The sequence below is a fragment of the Rana temporaria genome, chromosome 1 (assembly GCF_905171775.1).
Source record: "Rana temporaria chromosome 1, aRanTem1.1, whole genome shotgun sequence".
Classification (NCBI taxonomy): domain Eukaryota; kingdom Metazoa; phylum Chordata; class Amphibia; order Anura; family Ranidae; genus Rana; species Rana temporaria.
In genome coordinates, this window is record NC_053489.1 from 540,169,079 (window position 1) to 540,181,294 (window position 12,216).

At 42.9% G+C, this 12,216-nt stretch overlaps 1 protein-coding gene across 4 annotated transcripts in view; it reads left to right on the forward strand.

Moving 5' to 3' along the window:
• KLHL2 (kelch like family member 2) overlaps positions 1-4,662 on the forward strand; it is a 208,647-nt gene extending 203,985 nt beyond the window's left edge. For all 4 annotated transcript variants that reach the window (XM_040332792.1, XM_040332800.1, XM_040332814.1 and 1 more), the window contains 2 exons: positions 330-473; positions 3,567-4,662. In XM_040332792.1, coding sequence (XP_040188726.1) covers positions 330-473; positions 3,567-3,595 — 173 coding nt within the window. In that variant the 3' untranslated portion in view covers positions 3,596-4,662. The remainder of the gene's footprint in view (positions 1-329; positions 474-3,566) is intronic.
• Positions 4,663-12,216: the final 7,554 nt, after the last annotated feature.

A 12,216-nucleotide genomic window follows, 5' to 3' on the forward strand; every position in this document is an offset into this window, starting at 1 on the left:
TGGAGGGGATAGATACACTGTTAGGTTTTACTTATGTTCCCAAAGGGGAAATTAACCCTACATCCTGGATACACAGCAGCAGTAAGGTGAGGGAAAATCTCAACAGGCACACAGATGGCAATAAAAAGCTGACCAATCTTTACTCTCCACAAATTTTGTCTGGTGTTCTTCTTTAGCTTAAATACAGTAGCCTGCATGTCAAATTGAACCAATGCAAATTGTAAACAAAGACATTTTTACTTAAGTTTTTTCCTCTTTTAGCTTTGCATTCACATTTCATGTTCCCTGTGTGTTTTTTTTTTTGTTTTTTTGTTTTTTAAATCACTTAGGTGTTTGTGCCGTGGACGGCATGTTGTATGTTGTTGGAGGTGATGATGGATCCTGTAATTTGGCATCTGTAGAGTACTATAACGCAGCAGCCGACAAGTGGATACTTTTGCCTTCATGTATGAGCACAGGGAGAAGTTATGCAGGTAAAATCTAGAGATCTTGTATAATAGCATTTCATACATATGTTTTTACATTGAGTATATAGTCAAACTAAATAAAAGCCTAAAGTGCATGCAAACCCTAAAAATAAACGTCTCCTGATTTGCTTTCTTTTGGTCTGTTAAGTATACCATTGAAGATATTTTGATCTATCTTTTTGATGAGTGCAAAAAAAAAAAAAGAACCTGGTGATGTGCCAGAAATCCAGTGCTGTCCTGTACACTGTGCAGTGTTATCAGCCCAGTTCATATCTATGAACTACAGAACCACAGTCCTGGCACATGTTCTCTTCTAGCGAGACCACACTGCTTCTTCATAGATACCATACAGTAAAAAGTAAGTGTTACTGGCAGGATCACCAGGTGGGAATAAAGGTCTAAAAAACAAATGCCGTCACCACATCTAAGGACTGAAACACTTCAATATTTCAAATTTTTGTTCTTGAGTTTAGATATTTAATATTTGGTCAGTTCCATAATTTCTCTTTAAGAAAATGTATTGTATTCGATCAAAGTCTTTTGCAAGTAAATATGAAATAATGTATATAATTTCATATTTGCAATTTTCAGCCAGCAGGTAGGATTTTAGGCTATTGATAAAGCCCTTTGTTAAAGCAGAGTTCTGCAAAAAAAAACTGGGTGATGGAGGCTACTCATTGGGACTGCAGCTGCTGATTTTTAAAAAATGGACACTTGCCTGTCCAGGGCGCCCGCAATGTTCTCACCCAAAACCGATCGGTTCTCGAGTGGAGGCACTGCCACCTTCGGTAAGGGAATCAGGAAGTGAAGCCTTGTGTCTTCACTTCCTGGTTCCCTACTGCGTATGCCAAGTCGTGCTGCGCGGTCTCACTGGTCCTTGCTGTCTTCTGGGACCTGTGTGTCTCCCAGAAGACAGCAGGGGGACAGAGGAGGGGCTGGACATGGCATAGATATCCCCGGATACGGAGGCTATCTATGCCCGGAGGTGGGAGCTAATACTTGGATTACACAGGTATCTAGCCCCAACCAAACCCCCCCCTGAAATGTGCCAAATGTGACACCGGATGGGGGAGGAATCTGAAAAGAGAGAGTTCCATGGGTGCCACTTTAATATGATGTAAAGTAAAACGAAGGCATACTGCAGATTGGGTGTCATTTGGTAGATAATATGGCCCCTTTGCCACTAGCTGGTGGGCTTTACTAATACACATTTTTATTTTGTGTATTTTTGTGCGTGTACTCGAGAGAGGAGCCGGGACTGCAGGAGTTGGGAGTAGGCAGGCCTCCCCCAGAGGCAATCTGACACCTTTCTCCATGCCCCGGGTGGCAATGGTGGGTGTGTGAGGGGGTCCTCCCACACAGCCCGCCCTACCTGCTCCGCTTTGAAGCCCAACGGGGCTTTTTTTTTTGGTTGCTTTTCACTAAGTGCCTATTAGTAAAATGAAGTACACAGATTTCAGCACATACACAGTAAGTGCTGATAAAACCGCAAAATAAAGTTTGCCATTTGTACTTCTGTAATTCCTTTTTTTTTGTTGCTGTTGTTTTTATACTTTTAAGAGCTCTTTTAATAATGCAAAGGTTATACATTACTGTGGAGCTAAAATTCAAGTTTTTAAGCATTGTTCTTGTTACTGTTGTCTGGGGGCTCATTTAATTAGAAACTTACACAGATCAAAACATCTTAGAACGAGGTCAGTATCATTCAAAAACAAAAATAGCCCATGTGACTTCATGGTAAATTCATATCTCATTTGTCAGCAGCTGTTCATTTTGAATATTTCTAAAAAAAACATTGGCATAATTTATGTATCGTGATGGTTTTCTATTTTTTTTTCTTAACAATTGTGATTTTATATCACCTCATTACCTCATTATACAATATATAATTGTATGTTTTATTTCAAAATGAGGCACACACACACAGGCTTATAAATCCATTTAATCAGGTAGAGTGCAGTGCTCAGATTGCGTTTTTTGATTGCCAAGAGCATCCACTTGGTAGTCCTTAATTGTTGCATTTGCTTTGTGGCAAGTGCACTTTGGATATCTTTATGGCTGATATTATACAATAAGCCAGCATGCCATCGGCCAACTATAGTGTGTTTTTTTTTTTTTTAAACACCTTTTAAGATTATTTTTTTTAAGATTTAGAAGGGCACTGGAGAATTAAGTCATTACCCTAAAAACAGGATGAGTACCACACTCCTTTCAGTGTTGACCTTTGGTAATAGATGGGTGTCCATATTGACTATAGCAAATGGCTATGCGTAAATCAAAGAAATATTATGGGACTTCACTAGTACCCCATTGCAAACACAAATATACACTCATTTATTAGTGTGATTTCGCATTGGTCAGATAAGCCAGCGTCTTCGGGGCTGTGCAGGGTCCCTTCCTCAAGGCAGCCACTATGTTGTCTTGAGGAAGAGAACCTGAACGGCCCCAGAACGTTGGCTTATTTCACTAATAAGGTGATATTCATAGGTAATTAAGGAAAATGCTGACTGGCTGGTATAGAAGATAATACCTTGAGACAACTATTTACATGAGGCCTTAAAGGGGGTCTAAGGGCTAAATGTGCTTTACCTTCATGCATGAAGGTAAAAAACCTGTGTGCAGCAGCCCCCCCCCCCTTTCCCCAATACTTACATCAGATCCCTCTCAATCTAGCGATGTGCACAAGAGCATCGACTCTTCGGAGACTCTCCCTCCTCATTGACTGAGACAGCAATGAGAGACATTGGCTCCCACTGCTGTCAATCACAGCCAGTGAGCCAATGAAGAGTGAAAGATGGCAGTGCAGAGGTTCTGTGTCTGCGTGGACACAGAGCAGCGGCTCGGGAGCGAGACTGCTTGGGCGCTCCCATTGCAAGATGCTTGCTCTGGGGGCACTCAACAGGAGGTAGGGGCCAGGAGCGCCAGCAGGGCATGCCAGGTGATGAGGATCTGGATTGCTCTGTGCTAAACCGTTGCACAGAGCAGGTACGTATAACATGTTTTGTTTTTCATTTTTTTTGCCTTTTAATATTTCTAATAAGTTAGTAAATGAGACTTTTTACTGGTCTAATGTGTTTTCTCTCTCCTCTTTCTCTCTAGGGGTTACAGTTATTGATAAGCCCTTATGATCCAAGGGAGGACCTCTCCTTGTTTATCCTAAGAAAGAGCAGGTATAAAGTGAAGTGTAGCTTCATGGCCTTCCTTGCTTGAGACTGCAAGCTGTGGCAGAGAAAATTCATGGCTTTTCTTCTGCAGTAAAGCACAGCAGCCACCGAAGATTACAATAGGGTGAAGTATTGTGCAGAGGTTTTCTGCATTGAGCAGCAGCTATCTGGATGTTCCTATGATTTGTGATTTTTGTTCGCAGAACTTTGCTTCCCAACTGTTACAGAAGAGAGAACGTAAGCTGCTTTTCATATCATCCAGCAATCGCGAATGCTGGATTGACTAGAGAATGTCATTAATAAGGAGAATACAAAGCTGTATGTAGGGAATTATACATTCTGTATATGAAGTATAAATATTTTCTGAAGCCACATGGATAGACATGTAGGGACCCTATTTTCACATGAAAGATGCTTTTTTCAGCTATGTGAATAACCTGTAAAGTGTGTGTGTATGTCTGTGCATACGTGTACTGTACAATTGTAATTGCTGATTTTTTTAAAGCGGCCCAAATGTTGGGTTTATGCACTATTTATATATTGGAGCACTCCTACAAGAATTTGCCAGTACTGTTGTAAGAAAAAGTTGTATTTTTTTTAACATGTATATTTAAATTTGCAGAATAATATGTGCAGTGGCACTGGGGGGGGACATATGTATAGGCTGCCAAATGTTTTTATAGAAATAAAGGAAACATGATTTGATTGTTATTTATGATGATGTTTGTATAAATTTGCACATATCTTTGTGATTCCTCATTTTTGGGTGTGAAGGAATTTTACAGCATGTGATTACTTTATTTCTCCCGATAATCTTGTGGATATCAACTGACTGACTATGCATGATTTGTTTAATTGTCCATGTAGCTAAATTATTTTAACCTAAGAGTAATACATCTGCTGTGTTTGGCGGTGTTTATTACTGTTTTGTTGCTATGAACATATGAATTATAGAAGTTCCTTGGCCCAGAATTCTGTGATCAAATATTTGTCAATAAATTCTTTTTGTATTGCAACTGTTTAGCTTTAAAGGTAATGTCCCGTGTTTGTATATATTTTATTTTCCAAAAGGTTAAAATTTTGTTCATTTTTCTTAACTACTTTAATGACGAGCGCAAGGTGGCTCTCTCATTCTGGGCTCGCACTCTTGCAGCACTTGTGCACCCACGGGGATGCGCAGAGTGGAAATCGGTGGTGTTCTCTGTCCCTTGGACACGGCACATCATTAATCTCGGTAAAGAGCTGATGTCGTGGCTCTTTACCCATGTGATCAGCTGTGTCCAATAACGGCTAATCACATAAACAAGGAAACACCGGTTATCGTCATTCCTCTCCTCACTCTGACAGTGTGAGGAGAGACGATTGGAGAGACAATTAGAGGTATTTCCTCACAGTGGAGATCTGCAGAGATAGTCAGGGCAGTGATTATCAGTGCAGCCCCAACAGTGCCCAGCAGTGATGCCAGTCAGTGCTACCTATTGCTCATCAGTGCTGCATATTAGTGCCCCCTCATCAGTATCTATCAGTGCAGACCCATCAACACGCATCAGTGAAAGAAAAAAAATATTTATTTACAAAATTTGGTAACAGAAACTAAGAAACTTTATTTTTATTTTTTTGGTTTCCACATTTTTTTTTTTTTTTTAGCAAAAAATAAACCCAGTGGTGATAAATTACTACTGGAAAAAAGCTCTATCTGTCTCAAAAAAATAAGAATTTTATTTGGGAACAGCGGTTTATGACCACACAATTGTCATTCAAAGTGTGACAGTGCTTAAAGCCAAAAATTGGCCTCGGCAGGAAATGGGTAAAAGTGCCCAGTAGGCAAGTAAAGTGTAAAAATGAAATATTACAAAATGAATGTCATATTCACAATTTCCAACCAGCAGATGGAGCCTTGGGTTCCTTTCATATGGTTTTCAAGCAGTATTAAATCCAAAAGCAAACATTTATTATAGTGTAGCTTACCAATTCTTAAATGTGATGTTTACAATGATAAGGTTTTTTAACCACTTGACCGCTGAAAGATTTACCCTCCATTTTTGCGATACACCACGGCATTACTTTAACTGACAATTGTGCAGTCATGCAACATAAAATGTATGTCCTTTTCACGACAAACAGAGCTTTCTTTTGGTGGTATTTAAGCACCTATGCATCTTTTTTCCTGCAATATAAAGACAGATAATTAAAATATATATATATATATATATATATATATATATATATATATATATATATATATATATATAATTTTATTTTTTTACTTTCTGCTATAAAACATACCAAATAAAAAATGTAAAACATCAAATCAATTTAGGCAAATATGTATTCTGCTACATATTTTTGGTAAAAAAAATCCCAATGGGTGTATATTGATTGGTTTGTGCAAAGGGTATAGCGTCTAAAAACTGTGGGATATTTTTATGGATTATTTATTATTTTTACTAGTAATGGTGGCAATCGGCCAATTTATAGCAGGACTGCAATACTGTGATGGACAGATCGGACACCTAATTGACACTTTTTGGGGACCAGTGACACTAATACAGTGATAGGTGCTAAAGAAAAAAGTCACTGAACTAATGATACTGGCTGGGAAGGGGTTAACATCCGGGGTGATCAAAGGGTTAACTGTGTGCCTAGCCAGTGCTTGTGTACTGTGTGGGAGGTGCTTTTACTAGGGGAAGGCATGGATCCATGTCCCTGTTTAGCAGGAGCACAGGATCAATACATTCCCTACCGACAGAACGACGGTGTATCTACCTTGTATACATAGGCAGATCGCCATTTTGGAACTCTAATGATCGTCAGGTGCTGACGGACATAGGGTCTGCAGTACACAGTGGGAGCATGTCACCATTGAAACGCATGCGCGCCCCAGACCCGGAAGTGTGGGATCACATACTAGATATGTGATCCTGCGCAGCAGAGCCACCTTGCCACCATATATATATAAGTTGTACGGTCAGCAAGTGGTTCATTTATGTAAAACCTTTTAACCCAAATGTATTTAAATCTGCTAGTACGTCTAAGGCCCCGTACTCACGACCAAACATGTCTGCTGAAACTGGTCCGCAGACCAGTTTCAGCAGACATGTTTGGCCGTGTGTAGGCCCGAGCGGACCATTTTCGGGCGGATCGGACAGGTTTCCAGCGGACAACTGTTTCCAGCTGGAAACCTGTCCCCCCGACATGTACGGTCGTCTGTACAGACCTACCGTACATGTCCGGCCGCCCGCCATCCCTCGCATGCGTCGAATGACTTTGACGCATGCGTGGAAGCATTTTAAAGGCAGGCCGCCCATGTCGCCGCGTCATTGTCGCGGCGACACGCCCCGCATATTGTTTACGCGCGGACCTCTGTTCGATGGTGTGTACAGCCATCGAACAGAAGTCCCCGGGCAGACATGTCCGATGAAAACGGTCCGCGGACCGGTTTCATCGGACATGTCTGCTCGTGAGTACTCGGCCTCATACTCCCCTCCCACCTTGACTGACAATGCTCCTGAGTGGGGACACCCTAATACAGGTGCTGTGTTACTGGCCAGATCACCAGGTGAAAACAGAGGGGAAAAAAAGAAAACACATGCAACCACCACATCTGGTAATTGGTAAGATGCAGTATAATACATTTTTGGTTTGGCGTTTTAACCTCTTGACGACCGTGCCATAGCCGAAAGACGGCTACAGTGCAGTCGAGTTGTTCTGGGAGGACGTCCTCCCAGAATCCTGCTCTCGCGCGCCCCCTGGGGCGCGCTCCCGGAATCATCCGTGACCGCCGGGTCTAGAAGACCCGGCGCATCACGGATCGCGGTAAATTGCCGCTGACAGCGGCTGTTTACCACGTGATCGCTCCGTCCAATGACAGAGCGATCACTTGTAAACAAACCGGCATCATGTGATGACGCCGGTTCCTCCCTCCCCTCTCTGTACCGATCGGTACAGTGTGAGAGGAGAGGGGGAGGGATTGGAGGCAGCAGCAGTGCTGTGGGCTGGATCTGTGACAATTGCAGTCACAGATCTAGCCATCCATCCCTCCCTGTGCAATACTCTGCAGCAATACCCCTGTGCAATACTCTGCAGCAATACCCCTGTGCAATACTCTGCAGCAATACCCCTGTGCAATACTCTGCAGCAATACTCTGCAGCAATACCCCTGTGCAATACTCTGCAGCAATACCCCTGTGCAATACTCTGCAGCACTCTGCCATACCCTGCCAATACCCTTCCAATACTCTGCCAATACTCTGCCAATACCCTGCCATACTCTGCCAATACCCTGCCAATACTCTGCCAATACCCTGCCAATACTACGCAATACCGTTGCGATCAAAGCCAGGATCGTTTTTTTTTTTTTATTTCAGGCTTCCCAGCCTAGAGGTGAGATGTGGGGTCTTATTGACCTCCCATATCTCACTGTAAAGAGTACCTGTCATGCTATATTCCTATTACAAGGGATGGTTACATTCCTTGTAATAGGAATAAATGTGATCAAAAATGTATTTTTGGGGAAAAAGTGTCAAACTAAAATAAATAAAGTAAAACATTTTTAAAGTGCCCCTGTCCCAGTGTGTTCGCATGCAGAAGCGAACAAACATGTAAGTCCCGCCCACATATGAAAACGGTGTTTAAGCTACACATGTGAGGTATCTTTGCGAACGTTAGAGCGAGAGCAATCATTTTGGCTCTAGACCTTCTCTGTAACTAAAAACATGTAACCAGTAAAAATAATTAAAGCGTCGCCTATGGGGATTTTTAAGTAGCGAAGTTTGGTGCCATTCCACGAGCGTGTGCAATTTTGAAGGGTGACATGTTGGGTATCTATATACTTGGCGTAACTTTATCTTTAATATTATGCAAAAACATTGGGCTAACTTTACTGTTTTGTCTTTTTTAAGCACAAAACTTTTTTTTTTTTAAAAACGCGTTCGAAAAATTGCTGCGCAAATACCGTGCAAGATAAAAAGTTGTAATGACCGCCATTGTATTCTCTAGGGTCTTTGCTAAAAAACATATATAATGTTTTGGGGTTCTATGTAATTTTCTAGCAAATAAATGATGATTTTTACATGTAGGAGAGAAATGTCAGAATTGGCCTGGGTGTTCCAGAACACCTGAAGGTGCCCCCTGTATGTTGGGCCTCTGTATGTGGCCACGCTGTGTAAAAGTCTCACACATGTGGTATCACCATACTCGGGAGGAATAGCAGAATGTGTTTTGGGGTGTAATTTGTGGTATGCATATGCTGTGTGTGAGAAATATGACAGAAACAAGAAAAATGTATTTATTTTTACAGAATTTTCAGTCTTTTTTTCTTTTATAGCGCAAAAAATAAAAAACCCAGAGGTGATCAAATACCACCAAAAGAAAGCTCTATTTGTGTGAAAAAAGGACAAAAATGTCATATGGGTACAATGTTGTATGACTGAGTAATTTGTCATTCAAATTGTGAGAGCACCGAAAGCTGAAAATTGATCTGGTTAGGAAGGGGGTTTAAGTGCCCAGTGGTCAAGTGGTTAATACTGCTTCTATTGCTTTGCTAAGGAAAGAATTATTATTTTTTTTTACACAATTTGAAAGTAAAATGCATGCTGTTCTCTTTAGAAAGCCAAGAATATTTTGCATTGTGGGTGCACCCTGTATTAAATATATACTGATGAAATTAAGATAATTGAATTGAACAGTACATGGCAAATCATAGGCCTGGGTCCACTTCGGAAGACCTCTGTTTTTAGGTGATGGACTTCATCTTCCTTTGTGGAGAATAATTTTCTATGCTTAACCATTTTTATTATTGTGGATGCTTAATCAACTTTTCTGTTTTGGATTGTTCAGTAAACTCTTCACTGCCTTCTACTATAACATTGTAATTGTGTATTTGGATCAGTGTAACTTAAGTAATACCTTGGGTATTGTACTCACACCCCACACTGTAGGGATGGCCTGTAATGTTAATTCAGGTACTAGATCCTGCTTGGTCACTCAGTGGCAACACGTGCAATTAGCTGCAGAGGGCTATACAGGTTTGGAAGCCAAACTCGTATAGGGACCAGAGATATGGCACGTTAAATCAGGTTATAGGACTGATACTGAAGCCTTGCAGTAAGTATGAGAATTAATATCACCCTTACTTGCAGTACACTTAAAGGTCTCCTGAATAGTGTAAAACTGTCATGAAACTGGGAATGTTTTTGAGTTTATTCATTAATTGAGTGTTTAAGCACCTCAATACCAAATGCATTTACCCTCTTCCTGGCCAGGCCAATTTTCAGATTCCAGTGCTGCCATACTTTAAATGACAATTACTCAACTCAGTCATGCAACACCGAAATGACATTTAAAAAAAAAAAAAGATCAAAAGTGTGGAAAAATACTTTTTTTTTTTTTTTTTTCAAAGATTTTTATTGAGTTTTTCCAACATTAACAAGCATATTCACATCTAATACTTGCGGACGCAGCCGCTACATAGTACACAGGAGAAAGGAAAACAATATCACAGTTGAGAATAGTGTACAATGGCCTAGGGCATTTTCCATTTTATTCAAGAGCATTAACCATTAGCCCGCCTGAGCCCGTAGTCCGGCAGGGAGTGACGATGTATGTCCCTCGTGTCTGCCACAGCATATCGACCTGCGGGATAAGCATGTCCATGGGTGTAAAAGCATGTACCGGTCATTTCCTGGGCATTTTGACAGTCATGGTACAAAGACTATAAGTAGGCGAACATCCAACTGTATGGTAGTCGCACCGGCCGGGGGAGGGGGGGGGGCTGGAGAGGAAGGGCAGTTCGCCACAGCTCTGCCGGGGAGTGATGAGATCAGATTTGTCAGGGACACACCTTCTGATATTCGGCAGTCGTAGTGAAATGTCTCCAACAGGCCCACGTCTCGTTGAACTTTGCAGGGTTATCATTCGCTTGGTGGATTAGGTCCTCCATCTCCATTATCTGTTGGAGTCGTTGGAACAAATCCGCGAGGGAAGGTGGATGTGGGGAGAGCCATTTAAGTGGGTTGCACATCCGTGCGGCATTCACCATGTGCATGGCTAGGGATCGATTATATCCCCTCGGGAGCGTTCGGGCATGATGCAGGAGGAATTGCGCGGGTGTGTATTCAAGATTTACCGTTGTTACGTTTGCTATGTGCTTATGGACCTCCGTCCAGTAGGGTTGAAGAGTGGGGCACATCCACCAAATATGGAGAAAGGAACCCGTCTCCAGGTGGCATCTCCAGCATATTTTTGGTAGTGTGGGATCAATCCTGTGGAGTTTGAGCGGGGTCTTGTACCACCTGGAGAGAAGCTTGTATGCGTTCTCCTGCGTTTTTACGTTAACCGAACCCTTAGGGATAGTCGTGAGGGGATCCTTGAGAAAGAGGAGAATGTCATCTGCGAACGCGGCAAGTTTGTAGGTGCGGGTTTTCATGTCGATGCCCTTGATCGCCGGGTTCGATCTAAGCCTTCGCAGAAAGGGTTCGAGGGTGAGTATAAAAATCAGGGGGGGAGAGGGGGCACCCCTGTCGGGTCCCGTTCGCTATGGAGAAGGCGTCTGACAGGTGGCCGTTCACGCTGACCCTTGCTGTGGGGCCCGCGTAGAGCAAGGATATATACTGTAACATGAGCGGTGGGATATTGGCGGCTTTAAGAGTCGCGTGCATGAAGTCCCACGCCACCCTGTCAAACGCCTTCTCCGCGTCGAGTGATAGAAAAAACCCCGGGGATTTGTTGGAGGTGAGCCAGTGGTGTTGATTTAAAGCTGTGGTGGTATTGTCCCGGGCCTCTCGGCCAGGGACAAAGCCAGCTTGGTCCGGGTCGATGAGTGTGGGTAAGTATGGAAGGAGCCTGTTCGCAACCGCCTTAGCAAACCACTTGAGGTCCACGTTGAGTAGCGATATGGGTCTGTAGTTGGTAACTATTGCAGGGTCTTTCTCGGGTTTAGGAATCACTACTATGTGTGCAGTCAGGAGATCTCGGGGAGGGGCGGTGGTGAGGGAAGCGAAAGCCGCTACAAAAAAGGGCGTCAGAACACTTACGTAGGTCTTATAGTAGCTCGCAGTCAACCCATCCGTACCCGGGCTTTTGCCTGATTTAAGTTGTTTCAGGGCCAGTCCCACCTTTGTGCAGTCTAGGGGCCTGTCCAGGTCGGCTTTAGCTGCCTCCGATAGCTTGGCGGGGCCGTATTGGCCCAGAAAGTCATCAATGAGTCCCTGCCGTGTGTTTTGAGCTTGTGGTGTGGTCGGGGATGGTAGGTTGTATAAGTCCGAGTAGTAGCGAACAAAAAGCTTAGCAATGTCAGGAGTTTATTGTACCTTACGTCCTTTTTCGTCCATCAGGGAATGGACGGTTGCCTTGGCTTTTTTTGGATTGCAGGGCTTTTGCCAGCAATTTGCCCGCTTTGTCGCCGTGTTCGTAGAAGGATTTTTTGGCCTGGGCGTAGCTGCGTTTAATCTTTTTACCTATAACCGCCAGGAGCTCGGCCCTAGCCTGGCCCAGTTCCTGTAGCGTTGCAAGGGCATGCGAATGTTTGTGTGCGGACTCCAATCGTTTAATCCTAGCCAGGAGATCGTCGTAATGTTTACGTCGTG